Raw genomic sequence first — 22,485 nt, 5'->3', positions numbered from 1 at the left:
GAAGTTCTACTTAGAAAAGGCTAGGGGGATGGTGGATGTTAACCTACATTTGTGGATAAATCCCCAAAATGGTACTCCTTCCCAGAATAATGCCACTGTGTCATCTGGTACAGATGATAAAAGGCATTGTAACCTTGGGCAGGTTGCTAAACTTTAAGTAAGTTTTCCCATTTGTAAAATGGAGATAACAACCTCATAGGGTTGTTTTGAAATTCAAATAAGATAATGCATTCATACAGATTGCCCTGCGTCTGTAAAGTCCACACTGGCATTTTTAATGGCAGGTGAATACTACATCTTGAACTTCCCTCAGTTGTGTGACATGTGGGTTATTTCGTTTTCCACAAATGCTGCTAGAACCAAAAATCATGTGGAAAGATTTTTCTTGGAGTACAATTCCTAAAAAATGGGATTACCAGGTCATATAGGTGTGGTCAATATTATGAGATCACTCTGAAGAAGGGTTTTATATGATGTACCATTGAGAATGTGTGGGTTTGCCATTTGCCCACTTAACAAGGTGACTGGATAAGGAAGTATGTGCCCAAGAGCTACTTGATGGACTTAGAACAGTGAGAGATTGTCAGGGAACAGAATTGTTGCTAGGCTTTAGATTCATATAGCAAGAAAAGGTACCTCAAGGCTTAAAAACAGTTTATATTTCTCAAGAACAATTTTGATAAAGTATTAGGTAGTATTTGAAGAGCAACAGTGATCTAAAACTTTCCTTTTTTAAAATAACAGCAGTATAAAAGTAGATTACATTTGGCCATTAGCCAAGTTGATTCTGTATTTATAGAAAAATACGCTGAATAGCAGGAATTGTCTTTACACATGTAATTTTTCTGAAGTGTGTTTATATAGCTGAGTTATTACTAACCTTTTCTTCCCTTAAGTAGGGATGGCAAGTGAGATGTTTGACTTGTTCATATGAATACTCTCAGTAAAGGAACTATAGATGACTTCATTTTATGTGCAGAAGGCATATAGAAATTAAGATTATCAGGAGGTGTATTCCTGCCAGAAATAAAATGTCTTAGTTACTTAGTCTGCTACTTGGCTAATGGGGTCATACAAGCCTGGTAGACGTTTAGAAATAAATATGTATTTGTGCTATATGTTTTTACTTGTTTTTTAAGGGACCAGGATCTATTTTTATTTAAAGCCAAACATAAGTAAAATTTTGGAGAATAATTAAATACCAGATTGTTCCTTTGTTGCCATGTGAAATCACTCAGCTTCAAAGCAATCACCACTTCCATTCCACACTGATAACTCTTCTTTTGGTTTATTTTTTGCAGGAGGTATATCGAATTCCAAAGAAAAGTCAAACTGAAAAGGAGAGCACAAGTAGGTATTCAGAGATACTTTGTGCATATGGCTTTACAAATATTCTTTTAGAAATATGCAGATGTAACTGATAAGAACTTTATTTTGTTTTTGAAACCAGATAATATGTCATTAGGTAAATGAAATATTTGGTACAAGTTTGAAAACATGCGTTTTAAAAAAAATTTTCTTGGAGTATAGTTGATTTACAATGTTGTGTTAGTTTCACGTGTACTGCACAGTGAATCAGTTATACATATACATATATCCACTCTTTTTTAGATTCTTTTTGCATATAGGCCATTACAGAGTATTGAGTAGAGTTCCCTGTGCTATACAGTAGGTCCTTATTAGCTATCTGTTCAACGTATAGTAGTGTGTATATGTCAATCCCAATTTCTCAATTTATCCTTCCCTCCCTTCCCCCTGGTAACCATAAGTTTATTTTCTACATATGTGACTCTCTCTCTGTTTTGTAAATAAGTTCATTTGTACCATTTTTTTAGATTCCACACATAAGTGATATCATATGATATTTGTCTTTCTCTGTCTGACTTCACTCAGTATGACAATCTCTAGGTCCATCATGTTACTGCAAATGGCATTATTTCATTCTTTTTTATGGCTGAGTAATTCCATTGTATATATGTACCATATCTTTATCCATTCCTCTGTCAATGGACATTTAGGTTGCTTCTCTGTCCTGGCTCTTGTAAATAGTACTGCAGTGAACATTGGGGTGCATGTTATCTTTTCAAATTACGGTTGTCTCCGGATATATGCCCATGAGTGGGATTGCTGGATCATATGGTAGCTCTATTTTTAGTTTTTTAAGGAAGCTCCATAGTACTGTTCTCCATGGGGGCTATACCAGTTTACATTTCCACCAACAGTGTAGCAGGGTTCCCTTTTCTCCACACCCTCTGCAGCATTTATTGTTTGTAGATTTTTTGATGATGGCCATTCTGACCAGTGTAAGGTGATACCTCATTGTAGTTTTGATTTGCATTTTTCTCATAATTAGTGATGTTGAGCATGTTTTCATGTGCTTTTTGGCCATCTGTATGTCTTCTTTGGAGAAATGTCTATTTAGATTTTCCACACATGTTTTGTTTGGGTTGTTTGTTTTTTTGATACTGACTACACAAGCTGTTTGTATATTTTGGAGATTAATCCCTTGTCTATCACTTCGTTTGCAAATATTTTCTCCCATTCTGAGGGTTGTCTTTTCGTCTTGTTTGTAGTTTCCTTTGCTGTGCAAAAGCTTTTAAGTTGAATTAGGTCCCATTTGTTAATTTTTATTTTTATTTTCATTGCTCTAGTAGGTGGATCTGTGCATTTTTATTCTTAGTGAATTTTTGTCAAAGCAGATGTCCCTTTATACTCCCTGTGTTGTTTCTTTCCTTGAAGTCATGGCCTTTTAGTAGCTTTTCTTCCATTCATTTTTTCATCTAGAGCAGACATTCTTTTTTTTTTGCAGTACGCGGGCTTCTCACTGTTGTGGCCTCTCCCGTTGCGGAGCACAGGCTCCGGACGTGCAGGCTCAGCGGCCATGGCTCACGGGCCTAGCCGCTCCGCAGCATGTGGGATCTTCCCGGACCGGGGCATGAACCCGTGTCCCCTGCATCGGCAGGCGTACTCTCAACCACTGTGCCACCAGGGAAGCCCTAGAGCAGACATTCTTAAACCTGTACTCCTTAGGTGTGTGTAAGTTTTTACCTGTAGATGTTTATATGCAAAATTCTTGGTATACATTCATTTTACTGGGGAAAATTCAAAACTTTCTTCAGATTCTCAAGGAATCAGTGACCCCTCACAAGGTTAAGAATCATTATTACAGAACAGATAATAGGGAGACCATTGCAGTATGGTTTCTGGGCTTTACCACTTAGCTATGTTTCCAACATACTTTAGAGATTAAAGCAATGGTATAAATTATGGTGGCTCTTGTTAGTCTCTTGTGCCCCTCCAGCAGTGACCCAATATAAATAGAGTAAAGGAGCCAGTGTGATCATGTTTTTGGTCTTCTTCTTTATTTTTGGCATGAAGAACTTTTTGTAATCTTAAATCTTATTGGTTAAATAATCTTATTGGTTAAAGCCCTGTAAAGTATCCTTTACATCACTTTTGTATCTTTTGGATATTTTTAGTTCTACTGGTTTAGTCTCTTCATAGCCAGACATCCTACTTAGGGCTGCAAAGAATTCTTCCCATAAGAAAGAAAGCTGGGTTGAGTAGTACTGGTTGGCAGTATCAGCAGCACCACTATACAGTTGATCATCAGAGGCTAGCTTCTCTGCGCCCACTGAGTTGAAAACATTAGCAAGACAGGCAAAGTTTCAGTACCTATAAAGGTCCTCCCACCCCACCCTGCCACCATTATTTTGTAAATATCTAGTCTGGTATGGCCCTCTGAAAGAAGCAGGACATGGTCTGTAGTGGACAATTATAATCGTTTCAGGGAGCAGCCTTTTGTGTGCCAACTTCAGTCTCATCCTCACATGTGGGGAACCCCCGCCTCCATCTCAGTATCAGGCTTTTAGATTAGAGAAATGCTTATAATGCAAACCTGACTTGCTATGATACTTCTCAATGTCAAGCGATTAAAAAGCTTAGAACTTTTAAAATTCATAAGGATTGTGAAATAATTTGGGAAATATGAGCCTAGCTTTAACCTCGTTTTAAAATATGAGAAAATCAGCCTGAATATATAAGATGATTTCTCTGCCTCACATATTCTAAGATTCAGAGTCAGAATATACTGTTGGTATGATTCCTTTTCTTGTTTTACCAGTATATAGTGAAGAAATAGCCACATTTTAAGGAAATTAACACCAGGGTAAGGAACCTGGGTTTGAAGGAGGAAATAGAGAGTCATGGGCAGATCCAGATGAAACTAGATAATAATACTTCACAAAAGGATGTTGTGCTAATACCTTCTGAGCTGAACAGTTGTTTTAATTGTATAGTATTTTCTGCCAGCATGTGGTATTAGATGAGTTAGTTCTGTTAGCTTCTCCCTGACATACATGGCTGTAGATTAGTAACTTTTTTGTAAATAAATGGAGTTTTGGGCCAGCTAAAAGAACTGTGAGAACGGTATATGTAAACCTGATCCTACTGCTGGGGAAAAAACAACTGATAGCACATTTTTCTGAGATGAGAAAAGAAAAAACAATGTTTATTGAGAATCCACTTTGCGCTCTGAGAGAGATTTTATAAGAGATTTTCTCCTTATGAAGAGAGCAATATGATTAGTAGGTAGCAGTACTAACATACACAAAGCAACAGCATATAATACCAGTCAGTTTATATTGAAATGTTCATTGGTGTGATCTAGACTACTTAGGAAAATGAAAGACTAGGTGGTATGATCAGTGAAAAGTAGTACTTAGGGCAGCTTTTGGGAGCAGTGGCAATGGAACTGGGTGAGAACCATTCTAGGTAAAGAGACTGAGTGAAGAAGGTTAGCGTCCATCTTTTTTTTTTTTTTAATTTATTTTATTTTTGGCTGCGTTGGGTCTTTGTTGCTGTGCATGGGTTTTCTCTAGTTGTGCTGAGCAGTGGCTACTCTTCGTTGCGGTGCATGGGGCTTCTCACTGTGGTGGCTTCTCTTGTTGCGGAGCACGGGCTGTAGGTACTCAGGCTTCAGTAGTTGTGGCTTGTGAGTTCTAGAGTGCAGGCTCAGTAGTTGTGGTGCATGGGCTTAGTTGCTCTGCGGCATGTGGGATCCTCCCCGACCAGGGCTCAAACCCGTGTCCCCTGCATTGGCAGGTGGATTCTTAACCACTGCGCCATCAGGGAAGCCCCCAGCTTCCATCTTTGAATCAGAAGCTGGCGTTCTTTTTTTGAAGATGTAGCTCTCTGGTTTTGATAACTTACTGAGTTACCACCTGTTTCACCTGTGTTTGAAATATTCTTCTTTTGAAATTGTAGTTCATAAAAAGTTGTCTAATTTTTTTTTTAATTAAAGAGATGTTTCTATTGAGGTTTTTATGTGTAGCATGCCAGGCTGTTTTTCTACCAATTGTAAATATGCAGAGTTATAAGGGCAGGGGAAGGCTTTTACATTTTGAACTGACAAGCAGACTGCCTTACTTGTAAAGGTATCAGGAACATCTTGCATGCATGTGTTCCACAGAACTTGTTAGAAATGATGAAAGCTTGGATTGAGACTTTGGGGAAAAGGTAGAAAAGGGCATTCATGGAAGAGACTTTTAGGAAGTAGAGCACACAAGCATATAAGACCTTATGTCTTGTCCAAATTCGGGACTGGGTATATGAAGGAGGAGTCCATAGATCTGTTTGTTGGATAGAAATTTTATTATACAGTTGGTATACTATCATGATGGAGAAAAGTCTACCAAGTAAATTTTTTTAAAAACGCTTTTCCCTTAGTAACCGAACGAGGAAGGGATGCTGTCGGCTTCAGAGATCAAACAGTTGCCCCAAAGACTCCTAACAGATCAAGAGAGAGAGACCCAGACAAACAAACTCAAAGTAAAGAGAAAAGGAAACGAAGGGGCTCCCTCTCACCACCTTCTTCTGCCTATGAGCGGGGAACAAAAAGGCCAGATGACAGGTAAGTGGCCTATGTGAGTTACTCTCTTTTCTGAGCAAGTCAAAAAGTACCCAAGTGATACACTTCTGATTTGGGGCAACAAGTGCTTTTGTAATAAATGTATTCTCTTGTGAGTGAGTATAAAAGGAAACTCTACTCATAACTATTGAGAGTCTCTTTTGACAGTAATAATAGCTGTGAAGACTAATAGATTTTTGGTACTCGAATGGCTTCTACTTCATAACGTTTAAATGCTATTTGAGGAGCCAGAGATTTGTTCTTTAAAGGGGAATGGGGGTTGCTGGGAGATAACCCTATGTTTTCTAGTGAATCTTATACCATACCAGTCCAAAATGTTGTTTGATCCCTGTGTCAGAGGCTGTCTTGTGATGCTGGTAGAAAAACAGGCCACATAATCACCTGCTGGGTACTAGAAAACATTTGTTCTCGAGAAGTTCTTTTTAAATTAAATATACTTTAAAAAAAATTGAGATATAGCAGTCATGTAATGCAGTTGTCAGAATTTTTAATTTTGGGTTCTCTGGGTATGTAATAGTAATTCATCATGATTTTAATTTACATTCCTCTAATTACTAAATAGATTGAACATTTTGCCATATGTTTATTGACCATTCCTGTTTACTCTTCTGTGAAGTGTCTTTTTATATGTGGTGTTCATTTATTAAATTTTGTCTTTTTAAGCTCTAGGGATTCTTTTTTTATATTCCAAATATAATTCTGCAAGTATTTTTTCCCAGTTTATGACTTGTGTTTTGACTCTTTCTGTGTCTTTCAATACACAGAATTGATTAATTATGGTGTAATTGAATATATCATATATATTGTATGTTTCCTTTATGGTTAGTGTTTACAGTGTTTTAAGAAATTCTTCCCAACTCTTGAGATGACTTTGTGTGTGTATGCATTTTTTTTAGCAATATTTAAGTCCTTAATCCATTGGGAATTAATTTTTGTATACATTTTAAGTTAGGAATCTGGTTTCATGTTTTTCTAGGTGAACACCCAGTTGTCCCAGCATTATTTACTGCTTGAAAGCTCCTCCTTTCCCCACTGATCTGCAGTGCTGCCTCTTTCCAACAGGTTTTCACATATGGGAGGATCTGTTTCTGGGCTCCTATGACTATCTTATATTTAAGTCTTGATAGCAAGTAGGGCAAATCCCTACTTGATCTTCTGGGATGCCCTGTCTTTTCTCAGATTTATTCTTCCTTAGAATCTGCTTTGAATATTTGAATGTTCTCTGTCTAGTTAGGTCTTCTTTAATATTTCTAATGAAGATAAAGTTTTTCATTAATGTCTTTGTTTATAGTTTTCTCCAGAATAACTTATCTTTTGGTGTATTTATTTCTGAGAACCCTAACTTCTATTACATATTCAGTTTGGTTTTGGTGTTTTGATATGCAATTCACCTTTGTATATTTATCCTATGTTTGTTAGCCATACAAAACTTGTATTAATTTCAAGAGTATAGGATTTTTTTTTTGCCCCACTGTCTCCTTTTTTGGTCATTGTCAACAGCCCATATCATATGAATTTGTTTTGGTTTTCCTTTCTAATTCTTATGCCTTGTTCATGTTACTTTGCTAGCAATACCTCCAATGCAAATCACAGAATGATAGCATTTTTTATCTTGGTAATTGATTTCTACTCATTTTGTTTCCTTCCACTTTTTTAGGCTTGTTATATTGTTTTTTAAATTTCTTAACTGGAACAATTAGGATTCTTAGCTCATTAATTTTTCTCTTCTAATAGAAGTGTTTAAGAACTGTAAGACTGCTTGAACTACTCTTGTTAATGCAGCTTCATAATCTAGTTTTAAATACTATTAGGATATACAATGTGTTTAAATTTCTTTTTGTTAAATTTTCAGTTGGTCATCAATTGATCTGTATGATAACAGTTCTTAGAATTTTATTGAAGCTTGCTTTATAGTCTCTTTTGTTTGATATTCATAGAAATATGCTTATCTTCCTTTTAGTAGGATTTAACTGGTATATCTTTCTTCCTTTTATTTCATTTTATTTTATTTTATTTTTTATTTTTTGGAGCAGGGAAAGGTTTATCACAGGGTCATGCAAGAAGATGGGTGGCTCATGCTCTAAAAAAACCCCCAAGCTCCCTGAAGGGTTTCCGCAAAGCATTTTTAAAAGCCAGGTGAGGGAGGGGGGGTCACAGGGTAAGTGATCGACTTGTGCACCATTCTGTGATTGGCTGATGGTGAGGTAACAGGGTGGTGTCACAGGGGTTAATATTATCAGTCCTTAGGCTTAAGGAGGCCTGGGGCTATGTGCTCCTGGTCTTTAAGTAGTTAACATCTTCCATTTGGTGGGGGTTTTCACATCTGTAAAACAATTCAGGAAATGTGCATCAAATACTGTTGTCTAGGTACTTCAGAGAGGAGCTAAAGCAGAGGATACAGGGCAAGCCCTGTCCCAGGAAGGCTCTTCCTTCCTTTTACTTTCAACTTTTCTGTGTCTAGTAAATAGCTTATAGCTGATGGGGGGTTTTTGTTTTTGTTTTTTTTTTATATTTTATGGCAATTCTTTAACTGGTTGTTTCAATTTAATAAAATTTAAAGCTAATCGATATCCTGAACAACATAAGTACTTTAAGATACTTTAACTCTGACTATTCAGCCTTCCCAATTTACATGGTATTATTGTCCAGTATTATAATTCCTTCTCCCTCCTCCCATCAGTTATTGTTAATTTTTTTAGTAGACCAAATGATTTTTTTAGTTTGTTTACATTTACTAGTTTCTTTTCTTTCTTATTTCAGACCCCTTTAAATGGTTTCTTTTTTTAAAATTATTGTTTATTTATTTAGTTTTGGCTGCGTTGGGTCTTTGTTGCTGCGTGCGTGCTTTCTCTAGTTGCGGCAAGAGGGGGCTACTCTTCGTTGCGGTGCGCGGGCTTCTCATTGAGGTGGCTTGTCTTGGTGCGGAGCACCAGCTCTAGGTGCGTGGGCTTCAGTAGTTGTGGCTCGCAGGCTCTAGAGCTCAGGCTCAGTAGTTGTGGTGCTCGGGCTTAGTTGCTCCCTGGCACGTGGGATCTTCCCAGACCAGGGATCGAACCCATGTCCCCTGCATTGGCAGGCAGATTCTTAACCACTGCGCCACCAGGGAAGTCCCTGAATGGTTTCTTTTAGTGAGTTTCTCTTCATAATATTTCAGTTTTTGTCTAAAAAGTCTTTTTCATATTTTGTTTGCATTGCTCACCCTCAATTTTAAAAATCAGCTATATTTAACCAGCAAGTATAAATTGCTTACAGTAAAATTCATGATTTTAAGTGTATTGTTCATTGAGTTTTGTCAAATGCATACAGTTATATAACTACAACCACAGAGGTTTTATATTGGGTTGGCCAAAAAGTTCATTCGGGTTTTTCCATAACATCTTACAGAAAAATCCAAACGAACTTTTGGGCCAACCCAATAGAACATTTCATCACCTCATAAAATTATCTCTTACCCCTTTGTAGTGTGTCCCCTTCTTCTACTCCTAGTCCCTGGCCACGACTGATCTCCTTTCTGACTTGGTTTTGTCTTTTCCACAATGTCATATATATGGTATCATATACTATAAAATACATTCTGTCTTCTTTCACTTAGCATATTATTTTTGAGATATTCATCCATGTTATTATGCACCTCAGTTCTTTTTTGGTGCTTAATAGTAGTCCATTGTATAGATATACTATAGTTTGTTTATAAATTCATTAGTTGATAGGCGTTTGGATTGTTTCCAGATGACTATTGTGAATATTACTGGCTATGAACAAGTCTTTTTTTTTTTTTTTTTTGCGGTATGCGGGCCTCTCACTGCTGTGGCCTCCCCCGCTGCGGAGCACAGGCTCCGGACGCGCAGGCTCAGCGGCCATGGCCCACGGGCCCAGCCGCTCCGCGGCATATGGGATCCTCCCAGACCGGGGCACGAACCCGTATCCCCTGCATCGGCAGGCGGACTCCCAACCACTTGCGCCACCAGGGAGGCCCTGAACAAGTCTTTATGTGAACATTTATTCCCATTTTTGAAAGGAAGTTCTTTTGGGTTGACAGTTTTTCTGAACACTTTGAAGCTGTTATTCTTCATTCTTCTGACTTTCCTTATTGATTTTACGAAACTTGTTGGTTGCTATTCTTTGTTAAGTAACCTGGCTTTTCTCTTGGCCTGCTTTTAAGAAGTTCTCTTTGTATTTGGTGTTCCGCATTATCGCTACCCTGCGTTTATATGAGGATTTCTTTTTTTTTTTCAACCTGGTTGAAATTCATCGAACTTTTAAAATTTGAAGATCATCTTCCAAGTTACTAATTCTCTTCAGATCTAATCTCTTGCTTAACCATACCGTGGCTCGTATGGGCACTGAATTGAATTGAATATTAGGTTATTTCTTGGTTCATGACACTTATTTCTATCCATGGACCTTTTCTCCATACATTTATTATAATGTAATGAGCCCTGGAAGTCCCAGCACAAGAGTCAGGATCTTAACAATTATATAAATCTTGCTATGTCACTTATTTCTGCACCATCCCCTGTCTTTACTACTTGTGATAACAAGTAGTATCTGTTGGATTCTGTGTTCATTGTACCCTGGCCTGCCTTTTTTTAAATATAGTTTTATGTCATCTAATATATATTTATTAAAAATATGTTAGTTTTAACTGTATGAAAAGGCTATTATTTTGCATTTAATTAGACGGTACTTTGTTTTGACTTGATATTTATTTATTAAGATTTATTCATAATAGTGTCAGTTTATTCATTTTTATTACTGTATAATGTTTTGTTATAAAGCTTTTTCTATTATGTATAGTGCTGTTATCTTATTTTGGTGTACATGTGCAAAAGTTTCTCTTGGATATTTAAGTAGAATTTTGCCAGGTATGTGCAATTTCAATTTTATATGATAATTGAGTTTTAATTTCATTCTTTTTCCTTTCTAGATGCTTCATGGGGTTCTTATTCAAATCTGCCTGATAGTATTTTATGGTCCTGTTCCTTAGGCATATTTTTAATAGCCTCTTTTATCTTATTAAACATATTAAACATCTCTAATATTTTGTGTGTGATAATTCCAGTATCAACAGTCTTAGTATGTCTCTTCCTCTCACTTGTGTGTGTGTGTGGGGGGGGGGTATTTTATAATTTTATAATTATATACTTTTTTTTTGCTTTCAGTGAGATATAATTGACATACAGCACAGTATAAGATGTTAAGCAGGGCCTCCCTGGTGGCGCAAGTGGTTGAGAGTCCGCCTGCCGATGCAGGGGATACGGGTTCGTGCCCCGGTCTGGGAGGATCCCATATGCCGCGGAGCGGCTGGGCCCGTGAGCCATGGCCGCTGAGCCTGCGCGTCCGGAGCCTGCGCGTCCGGAGCCTGTGCTCCGCAACGGGGGAGGCCACAACAGTGAGAGGCCCGCGTACCGCAAAAAAAAAAAAAAAAAAAAAAAAAAAAAAAAAAAAAAAGATGTTAAGCATATGATTTAACTTACATACATCATGAAATGATCATCACAATAAGTTTAGTGAACATCCATCATCTCATGTAGATACAAAATTATAGAAATAGGGGAAAATACCTTTCCTTGTGATGAAAACTCTTAGGGTTTACTCTCATAACTTTCATATAGAACATACAGCAGTGTTCATTATATATGCATCACGTGGTACATTATATTCCTAGTACATGTTTATCTTCTATGAGTTTGTTTCTGTGAGTTTTTTTGAAGTATAATTGACCTACAGCACTGTTAGTTCCTGTTACACAGCATAGTAATTTCATATTTCTATACCAAAATGATCACCACAATTAAGTCTAGTTACGGTATGTCACCTTACAAAGATATTACATAGTTTTTTACTATATTCCCCACACTGTACATTTCATACCATGTGATTCATTTATTTTGCAACTGAATTTTTGTGCCTCTTAATCTCCCTTACCTGTTTCTTTCTTCCCCTCTCCCCTCTGGCAACCAGCTGTTTGTTCTCTGTATCTGTAACTCCGTTTGTTTTGTTTGTTCATTTGTTTTGTTTTTTAGATTCCACATACAAGTGAAATCATACAGTATTTATCTTTCTTTGTCCTACTTATTTTTCTCAGCATAATACCCTCTAGGTCCATCCGTGTTGTTACAAGTGGCAAGATTAATTTTATTTTCTAATGAACTCCTGTTCCTTAGAGCTTAATCTGTAGGAATTCATTGAGGCCTGGATTTAAGGTGCTCTCTTCTATAGACTGTTTGCATTTGTTTCTGCCAGGCAGCTAAGGGTACTACCACCCCACTAACACTTTAAAGGAAGTTTTCAACTAAGAGGTTTTTAGACCATATATTTTTTGTTGTTTGGATAAATGTTGTACCCTTATCCATGAATCTGTTATTAGATGTTTGTTTGCAATGAAACATCTTGAAATTAGTTGTCTTTTTCATTTTTGCCAAGAGCCTTTCTCAAAAGTTCGATTCAGTCCATAGAACTTCACAAAAGAATCTTTTAAGTCCTCGGTTCTCTTGTGAATGTTAGAGCTGATGGTTTCTTGGGGGCTTACTGGGGATACTTGTCAAAACTATCACAGGGTATTAGGTTTAGCAATATGATATTATACTTGGCACTGCACAAAGAAGAATATGTGAATATAACTCCCCATACTTTTATGTGTACATGCTTATCTTTCACTTAACTAACCTGTGTTGATATTAATGGGTGTACATCAAATTCTGTAGCTTTTATTAGTGTATTTGGGGTTTTGTTTTAATTTCAGAATTTGTAGTTACAGAACTACAGAACTTAACTATAAAGAGGAATCTATTTAGGATACTACATGTATCTTTAATTTGAAGTTCTAGAAGCTGAGGATAAGGATAAAGTTATTATTTTCATCTAAGTGTCTATTTCCTTTTGGGTTTTTTTTTTTTTTTTTTTTTTTTTTTTTTTTTTTTTTTTTGCGGTACACAGGCCTCTCACTGTTGTGGCCTCTCCCATTGCAGAGCACAGGCTCCGGACGCGCAGGCTCAGCGGCCATGGTTCACTCCGCGGCATGTGGGATCTTCCCGGATCGGGGGACGAACCCGTGTCCCCTGCATCGGCAGGCAGACTCTCAACCACTGTGCCACCAGGGAAGCCCAAAGTGTCTATTTCCTTGAGGTTCTCTCCTATCTGCAAAACTCCTTAAGTAATTTTGAGTATAATTTTCAGCCAGTGCCAAATTGGAGTTGGTGTGGTTAATGGTTTAGTATCTAGTGGCATAACATTTATTAGTGCTTTGGTCATGTCTCTGATTTAGGGGAAAACTTTTTGTGGTGCTCTTATTGTTTTCTTTCTAGATATGATACACCAACTTCTAAAAAGAAAGTACGAATTAAAGATCGCAATAAACTTTCTACAGAGGAGCGTCGAAAGTTGTTTGAGCAGGAGGTAGCTCAGCGGGAGGCTCAAAAACAACAGCAGCAGATGCAGAACCTGGGAATGACGTCTCCACTGCCCTATGACTCTCTTGGCTACAATGCCCCTCATCACCCCTTTGCTGGCTACCCACCAGGTTATCCCATGCAGGCCTATGTGGATCCCAGCAATCCTAATGCTGGAAAGGTGCTCCTCCCCACACCCAGCATGGATCCTGTGTGTTCTCCTGCTCCTTATGATCATTCTCAGCCCTTGGTGGGACATTCTACAGAACCCCTTGCTGCCCCTCCACCTGTGCCAGTGGTGCCACATGTGGCAGCCCCTGTGGAAGTTTCCAGTTCACAGTATGTGGCCCAAAGTGATGGTGTGGTACACCAAGACTCCAGTGTCACCGTCTTGCCAGTGCCAGCCCCAGGCCCAGTCCAGGGACAGAATTATGGTGTTTGGGATTCCAACCAACAGTCCGTGAGTGTACAGCAGCAGTACTCTCCTGCACAGTCTCAAGCAACCATATATTATCAAGGACAGGCTTGTCCAACTGTCTATGGTGTGACATCACCCTATTCACAGACAACTCCACCAATTGTACAGGTAACTAATTTTGGAAATTCTCTTGTCTGTTTTACTGTCTGTTTATGGGATGTTAAATCTGATGTGAGGGGGAAGTCCTGCCATTGATCACTTTTACATATTGGCTAATTTTATATATACTAGTTATCTATTGTGTCACAAATTACTTAGCAGTTTAAAACAGTAAGTAATTATTATCTCATAGTTTCTGTGGGTCAGGAATTCAGAAGCAGTTTGGCTGGGTGGTTCTGGCTCAGAGTCATGAAATTACAGTCAGGCTGTTAAGCAGGGTTGTAGTCATCTGAAGACTAGACAGGGGATGGAAGGTTTACTTTCAAGCTCACTCACATGGTTGTTAGCTGTCTTTGTTTCCTTACCACTCTCAATAGAGCTGCTTACAACATGCCAGCTGGCTTCCCCAAAAGCAATTGATCAGCGAGAGAGAGAGAGAGAAAGAGAGAGAATAACTTTTGAAGTGTATTTTTGTGGTTTTAAATCAAATTTCTTTTCTTTTTTATAAAACCAATACATTAAAAAAAAAGACTCTTTAAGTCATCGTCTTCACCACATTCCTATGTCTCTCCCATCATTCCTTGTCACCCCTTAAAGGTGAATTATTGTGGATGGCAGAGACTCCCAGAGTGTTTCCTGTACACATTACTTAGTATTGAAGTAACAGAAGTAATTTTTCTTCTGTTTGTATTTTTGTTATGAAGCTGTATCAAAATTTTGTCCAAAAGGCCGTGACAAAGTGTCCTGCTTTCATTCTGAAAACCTTAACTGTATTAACTGCCTTCATTTTGTTTGTTTGTTTGTTTGTTTATGGCTGTGTTTGGTCTTCGTTTCCATGGTGGGCTTTCTCTAGTTGCGGCGAGCGGGGACCACTGTTTATGGTGGTGTGCAGGCCTCTCACTGTCGTGGCCTCTCTTTTTGTGGAGCACAAGCTCCAGACGTGCAGGCTCAGTAGTTGTGGCTCACGGGCCTAGTTGCTCCGTGGCATGTGGGATCTTCCCAGACCAGGGCTCGAACCCGTGTCCCCTGCATTGTCAGGTAGATTCCCAACCACTGTACCACCAGGGAAGCCCCTCCCTTCATTTTTTATGATCTCTTTAACCACATGTTTATATATTTTATGAATTTGTAATTTTGAAGACTTGGAAGTTTTTTTATCCCATGTTTTTCTGTGTAACATGATTCTTAACCATTTTTCCAAATTACTCTGTATTTTTGTGTGTGTGTGTGTGTATATATATATATATGTATGTATATGCATACATACACATACACTTTTTTTTTTTTTTTTTTTTTTTGCGGTACGCGGGCCTCTCACTGTTGTGACCTCTCCCGTTGCGGAGCACAGGCTCTGGACGCACAGGCTCAGCGGCTATGGCTCACGGGCCCAGCTGCTCCGCGGGATCCTCCCGGCCTGGGGCACGAACCCGTGTCCCCTGCATCAGCAGGCAGACTCTCAACCACTGTGCCACCAGGGAAGCCCAAGTATTACAATTTTATTTCCAGTTTTCAGTCTGTTCCTACCAAGGAGTCATTTATTGACTCCCTAATCTGCTTTTCGTGTGCTAGAGTAGTTGATAAATGGACTAAGATGGTTCAGACTATCCTTCCCTTCTTTATGAGATTAGTTGATCAGAGATGATGTTCGACTCTGGGTAATGAGAAGCATAGAGCATGTTGTTAGCGTGTGTATTTTAAGTCCTAGTCTGTCACTTACTGTGTGTCCTGGAGAGAGGCACTTAGATTCTTCAGTTTTAGTTTTCTCATTTATTAAATGGGCAGAATGCCTCAGAGTGGTTGAGGTTTGTATGAGATAATGGATATTAGTAATGATAAATTTAAAGCATCATATACCTTGAAGGTTTAATTATAGTTCTTACTTAGTTACGTTAATACTGAGAGTATTGACATTAGTGGGCTGTGAATTACAGCTGATCAAGGTCATCTGTCTGGTGTCCGGCTCATAATATCTGGTCTGTGTTGAGGCCTGTGTTGTTCAAATCAAATATCAACCATACCAACATGAGCTGAGGTATAATAACCTATAATAAGGTATAATAACCTTGACAGTGAAGTCGTATGTGATATGGTATAATATAAATTTGTGAGTGTGTGTACATATGCAGTATCTTTGAAATTTGGAGCAGATGTGTTATCAGCAGGTGACTTTAATTTTTTGCCACAGCTGCTTATTAGACATAAAAGCTCCATTTTAACTGAGGCCATGTGCTTTATAGTGGTCTTGTGACATTAGAGTGACCTATTCTTAAAAAGTTACACTAAATTACATCTCAAAAAATTGAGTGCTTAGACTATAAATTGTTCACATAAGTGAAGTGACTCAGATATAAAGTAATAGCTGTTTTTTTCCCTTTAGAAGTGGGAGCAGAACAATTATGTTTTCCCCTCTATAACATATTGGACCCTCTCTTAAAATTCCCATTAAAAGTCACATTTTAAAGATATTTCTAGACTGGATTTATGTTTGAGAAATTAGCTTTTGTATAATTTCAAGTCTCTTGTAGGTAGAGCCAATCTCCAATAGACTTTCATCCAGCAAATGGATAAATTTCACAGGCACATGCTATTTGGATGTATCTCACAAATGTGTACATCTTTTGTATTATTTCAGTGGGACTGCAAACCAGTTTCCCCTTTTTATTGCTGTTAATTGTTTTGGCTTTGGCGTATGATTGTCAGCTAGTTTGGGTAGGTACTACAGAACCCTAGAAAATGTTTATTTTCCCTCTGCTTTTTGACAGTTTGAATTTCAAACACTATATCTGCAAATGAATGTTGCAGCTTTGGGTGTTTTGGGGTTTTGTTTGTTTAGGTTTTGTTTTTTGTGGGTTTTTTGTTTGTTTGTTTTGCAGTGATATTGTTAAGATGTTTTTGGCATTTCCTTTGGGAATTATTTTCAGTATGTGTAACATTCCTTCCTGTTGATAAATTGTTATCCTTTAATATATCTTTGCACTTTAGAAACAGGTAAAATTTGTCTGGAGCCATATCTAGTAAATACAGGGAATGATCAAGCTGGGTAATGCCATTTCAGTTTAGAAGTTATCTCCCAACCAACATTTGTAGCCAGACTTTTCATGCTAAAGAAACCACAACTTTACTACACATTAATTGAATCCTTTAGAGTGTCTCCATGATAAGCCTTACACAACTGTGATCTTGTCAGATAAACTCTTCATGAACGTAGTTTCACTGATGGTCAAAGAAATTTTACCCTCCAAAATATTAACATTTTTCTATTGTAGATTTGGGTGTTTAACCTCTTGATCACTCTAAAGATAACATGTTTCATCCTATTGACAGTTCTCAAAATTAGTATTTTGATCTAGCTTAAAAAAATTTTTTTTTCAAAATCAGGATATGAAATGTTTGTCATTCAAAATGTGTGGTATAATTGTGAAGCCCTTCCTTTTCCAAATGAGTTAAGGTGACAGTACATGCACACCTCATTTTATTGTGCTTTGCAGATACTGCATTTTTTACACATTGAAGGTTTGTGGCAACCCTGTGTCAAATTAAGTCTGTTGGCGCCATTTTTCAACAGCATTTGCTTACTTCATGTCTCTGTCACAAATTGATAATTTTTGCACTATTTCAGACTTTTTCATCTTTATTATATTTGTTATGGTGAGCTGTGATCAGTGCTCTTTGACATTACTATTGTAATTGTTTTGGGGTGCCATGAAGTGAGCCCATATAAGCCAGCGAGCTTAATCGGTAAGTGTTGTGTTCTGCCTGTTCCGCCGACTGGCCATTTTCCGATCTCTCTCCCTCTCCTTGGGCCTCCCTACTCCCTGAGACAAAATAATATTAAAATTAGGCCAATTAATAACCCTACGATGGCCTCTAAATATCAAGTGAAAGGAAGAGTCATACATCTCTCACTTTAAATCAAAACCTAGAAATGATGACGTTTAGTGAGGAAAGCAAGTTGAAAGCTGAGATAGGCCAAAAGCTAGGCCTCTTGTGTCAGTTAGCCAAATTGTGAATGCAAAGGAAAAGTTCTTGAAGGAAATTGATAAGAAAGCAAAATAGTCTTATCAGCCTTATTGCTGATATATATGAAGAAAGTTTTAGTGGTCTGGATAGAAGTTCATACCAGCCACAACATTCCCTTAAGCCAGAGCCTAATCCAGAACCAGGTCCCTAACTCTCTTCAGTTCTATGAAGGCTGAGGTGGGGGAGGAAGCTGCAGAAGAAAAGTTTGAAGCTTAGCAGAGGTTGGTTCATGAGGTTGGAGGAAAGAAGCCATCTCTGCAACATTAAAGTGCAAGGTGAAGCAACAAGTGCTCATGTAGAAACTGCAGCAAGTTATCTAGAAGATACAGTTGATTCCAACTCTAATTGATAATTTGGAGGGGTTGAAGACTTCAGTGGTGGAAGTAACTGCAGATGTGGTAGAAATAGCAAGTGAACTAAAATTAGAAGCAGAGCCTGAAGATGTGACTGAACTGCTACAGTCTCATGATAAAACTTGAATGGATGAGGAGTTACTTCTTATGGATGAGCAAAAAAGAAAGTAGTTTCTTGAGATGGAATCTATTCCTGGTAAAGAGGCTGTGAAGATTGTTGAAATGATATCAGAGGATTTAGAATATTACGTATATTTAGTTGATAAAGCAGAGGCAAGTTTAAGAAGATTGACTCCAATTTTGAAAGCAGTTCTACTGTGGGTAAAATGCTATCAAATAGCATCACATACTCTAGAGAAATGGTGAAAGGAAGAGTCAGTCAATGTGGCAAAAGCTTCATTGTCTTATTTTAAGAAATTGCCACAGCCACCCAGTCAGCATCCATCAACATCGAGGCCAGACCCTCCACCAGCAGACAGATCCTGACTCTCTGAAGGCTCAGAGGAGGGTCAGCATTTTTAAGCAGTAAAGCTTTTTTTTTTTTGCGGTACGCGGGCCTCTCACTGTTGTGGCCTCTCCCATTGTGGAGCACAGGCTCAGTGGCCATGGCTCACGGGCCTAGCCGCTCCGCGGCATGTGGGATCTTCCCGGACCGGGCACGAACCCGTGTCCCCTGCATCGGCAAGCAGACTCTCAACCACTGCGCCACCAGGGAAGCCCAGTAAAGCATTTTTAAATTAAGGTATGTACATTGTTTTTTAGACCTAATGTTACTGCACACTTAATAGAGTACAGTATAGTGGAGCATAACTTTTATATGTGCTGGGAAACCAAAATATTCATGTGATTCACTTTTTATTGGAATATTCACTTTATTGCATGTTCTGAAACTGAACCCACAATATCTCTGAGGTACACCTGTAGTAGGAAATGAGGTCAAGGCCTTGGGGAGGAACAAGATGGTCAGGGCTTTGTGAGGATTTGGGCTGTTAGTCTGAATAATGTGAAAATCCACTGGAGCAGTTACAGCGGACTGGCATGATTTGACGTATTTTAAGAGAATCGCTCTGGTTGCTCTGGGTGAAGAGATTGTGGGAATCAAGGGCAGAAGTAGGGAGATCAGTTAAAAGACTGTTGAGTGATCTAGGCAAGAGAATATGGCCACTTATATGGGAATAGTAGAAGGAGAGATGGAAGAAATCAGATTTTATTTTTATGTATTTATATATATATATACATACACACATATATATAAACTCATATGTACAGATACACGTACACATGTACATACATATATAAAAAATGCAGAGCCAACAGAATTTGCCAATCGATTAGATTAGGAGAGTGGGTCCTGAAGAAATTAAATTTGGGATTCGTTACAGTATCTGGTGTTCGGCTTAGTGGGTTGGGAAAATTCCAGTTTATCCATCTGTCCTCTTCAGCCTCCCAGAAACTGTTTTTACTCAGAATCAGGGTTACCAGCACATATGTGTTAACCTCCTACATGCAGAGTAACTTGCCTCTTAAGGATGCTTCCTTCTGGGCGTCGGCCCTTAGAAACTTCCTTGGAAACTTAACTTTCCAGATAAATTGGTGATCATAGAATAGAGCCCAGTTAGATATGTTTTGTTTTATGGTTTATTTTATCAAAGTTAAAGTAGAACTTTAAGAATTATTTATACTTTATCTTTAGAGTATGCTTTTTAATTTTTTAAGCAGTATTTGGTCATCTTTGTTGCTAATACTTCTTTGGTACTGACTTCTAATTCAGTATTGTCTGGTTATATGTCAGTGTTGAAAAGTGTTTTGGATTTAATCAAATTTCAGGCTTTGGGGCAGGAGTTAGGTGAGGAGATAAATTTCTACAAAATTTTTGACGTTGTACATATTTCCCATCTTGTATCCAAATACCTAGAGATGAAAGTATTTCTAAGGTATACATTTTTCTCTCAGCTTCATGATACTATTCTGACAATTCTGCTTTGACAGTTAGCATTGAATCTGGTTTATGATATGTATAGATTAAGCTGTTTGCAATACTGGATCAAGTATTGTATTCTTCCTCTTTGTGTGTGTCTTCTCAGTAATTATTCATCCAGAAATCTGCTGGGCAGCTACATTTACCTATTCAGACTCCTTGGGTCTTTACTGGTATCATTTGGAATAATTATATTTTGATTATATTTTGTATTTTGAGTACTTATCAATTAATACTTCTGAATCATTTTACCTGATAGAATCTCAGTTTATAGGGTCAAAATCTGTCCTTAAGTATGTATCTGTTCAGCTCCTTGGTAGTCATGACCTTTTAACAAAACAAGATTGTTTTCAGGGCTTCTTGTCACTTCTTTAGACAGTTTTTCTGTCGTAATTTCAGAGTAGGTTTAAGTCCTAGCTAGCCATGGTACTTATTCGTTACATAACTCCAGGTGTGGGAGATACACCTACCTCTGATGGTAGTCAGGATTGAGTGAGATAATATATGCAAAAGGGCTTTTCTGCTTGATAAAGCACTATATATATAAATCAGTGTGTCATAAGGATTTTCGATACATTGAATTCCACTGTCTTTCTTATAGAAGCCTACAAAAAGCTAGAAAACTAGTTTAAAATTTGATCACCTTCAGCTTCCTCTACCGTGGATCACTCCTTTTGACCTTTTCCGGTCAAAACAAGCTGTTAGGGCTTCCCTGGTGGTGCAGTGGTTGGGAGTCCGCCTGCCGATGCAGGGAACGCGGGTTCGTGCCCCGGTCCGGGAGGATCCCACATGCCGCGGAGCGGCTGGGCCCATGGGCCATGGCCGCTGGGCCTGCGCGTCTGGAGCCTGTGCTCCGCAGCGGGAGAGGCCACAGCAGTCAGAGGCCCGCGTACCGCAAAGAAACAAAAACAAAAACAAGCTGTTAGTTATTAGGAATTGGTAGTTAAAACACTCTCTGTAAAGAGCATTGTGTGGAGCTCTTTCTCAGATATCCTAGGAGTAGCACTTCAGTTGTTATTCAAGTCTCATTGAAGCCAAACAATTGGATAGGTTTCATGAGTACTCCACCCCACCCCCATCCCTGCCTCCACCTCAAAAAAGTTTTCTAACTTTTTATGATAAAGTAAAATCAAAGTAAGTAAATGAATAGGGAATTATTCAAAAAAGAAAAAAAGAGTTTGAAGTAAAAGATTGTTTTACACATTTGTAGTAAAATGTTCATATTGAACGTTAAAAAAAAATTAATGGATGTATCTTCCAATAAGATTTGTCAACTTGGAAGTCAGATACTGCTTATTAAGAGCTAGAAAACTATACATTGTGAATTTCTTCATTTTATCTTTTAGAGTTATGCCCAGCCAAGCCTTCAGTACATCCAGGGACAACAGATTTTCACAGCTCACCCACAAGGAGTGGTGGTACAGCCAGCCACAGCCGTGACTACAATAGTTGCACCAGGGCAGCCTCAGCCCTTACAGCCAGTAAGAAATATTTTGGTTGCTAAAACTCTCCTTGGCTACCTACCTTATCTTTAGAAAGATTACTTTTTGTTTGGTTTAGTTAGGGGGGTTTTTACTCCTTTTTTGTTTGTTTGTTTTTTATAAAAAGTTTTGTAGTCGCCAGTTTCACTCAAGTGCCTGTGTACCCTGAGGGAGCACTACTCGACAGTTTTGTCAATTAAAAAAAATTCTGTGGAACTTACAGCTATGTTAATTTATATGTACTTTGGCCTTAGGATCCTTTTTATTTGTAATTTAAACTGACTGATCTTGTATTCTTATACTTTGCTATGAATTTCTGAAGTAATAGTTTTCTAGACTAGCTCCATCATTATTTATGGAGAACTAGACTATGATACTGTACTGAGGACTAGAGATATAAAATTGAATGATATCGTTCACTTTACATGTTGTACAATATATATTGAAAGAAGCTTTTAGTATTCTGCAGCATATGTAGAAGGATATGATGAAATCTTGATGAAATGCTGTTTTTAGATGAAATGGGAAATAGAGGCTGGCACTAGAAGCAGTTGAGAAACTAAACATGAACAAATTAGCAGGTTAGAATACTGACAATTCCAGAGAAGGCTCTTGTTGCATTCTGGTGGCTTTCGATAAGTAGGGCAGTTGGTGGAGATGGAGTAAAAAGACTACATGTGAAACACTTAGAAATAAGACAGTGTGTATGGCAGGTATTTGAGGGCTTGCTATGAATTGGGTCCTTCTAGGCATTTT

At 38.1% G+C, this 22,485-nt stretch overlaps 1 protein-coding gene across 2 annotated transcripts in view; it reads left to right on the top strand.

Moving 5' to 3' along the window:
* Positions 1–22,485, top strand: part of SETD2 (SET domain containing 2, histone lysine methyltransferase) — a 122,559-nt gene that overhangs the window by 85,226 nt on the left and 14,848 nt on the right. Inside the window, exons 13-16 of one of the 2 annotated variants that reach the window (XM_060109191.1) lie at positions 1,302–1,350; positions 5,728–5,911; positions 13,237–13,906; positions 21,595–21,729. In XM_060109191.1, the coding sequence (XP_059965174.1) occupies positions 1,302–1,350; positions 5,728–5,911; positions 13,237–13,906; positions 21,595–21,729 (1,038 nt within the window). Of the gene's footprint in view, positions 1–1,301; positions 1,351–5,727; positions 5,912–13,236; positions 13,907–21,594; positions 21,730–22,485 lie in introns of those variants that run through there. The other variant, XR_009533525.1, reaches the window with a different exon arrangement.

The sequence above is a fragment of the Mesoplodon densirostris genome, chromosome 10, assembly GCF_025265405.1.
Source record: "Mesoplodon densirostris isolate mMesDen1 chromosome 10, mMesDen1 primary haplotype, whole genome shotgun sequence".
NCBI classification, from domain to species: Eukaryota; Metazoa; Chordata; class Mammalia; order Artiodactyla; family Ziphiidae; genus Mesoplodon; species Mesoplodon densirostris.
This window is presented reverse-complemented; position numbering and strand designations above follow the sequence as displayed.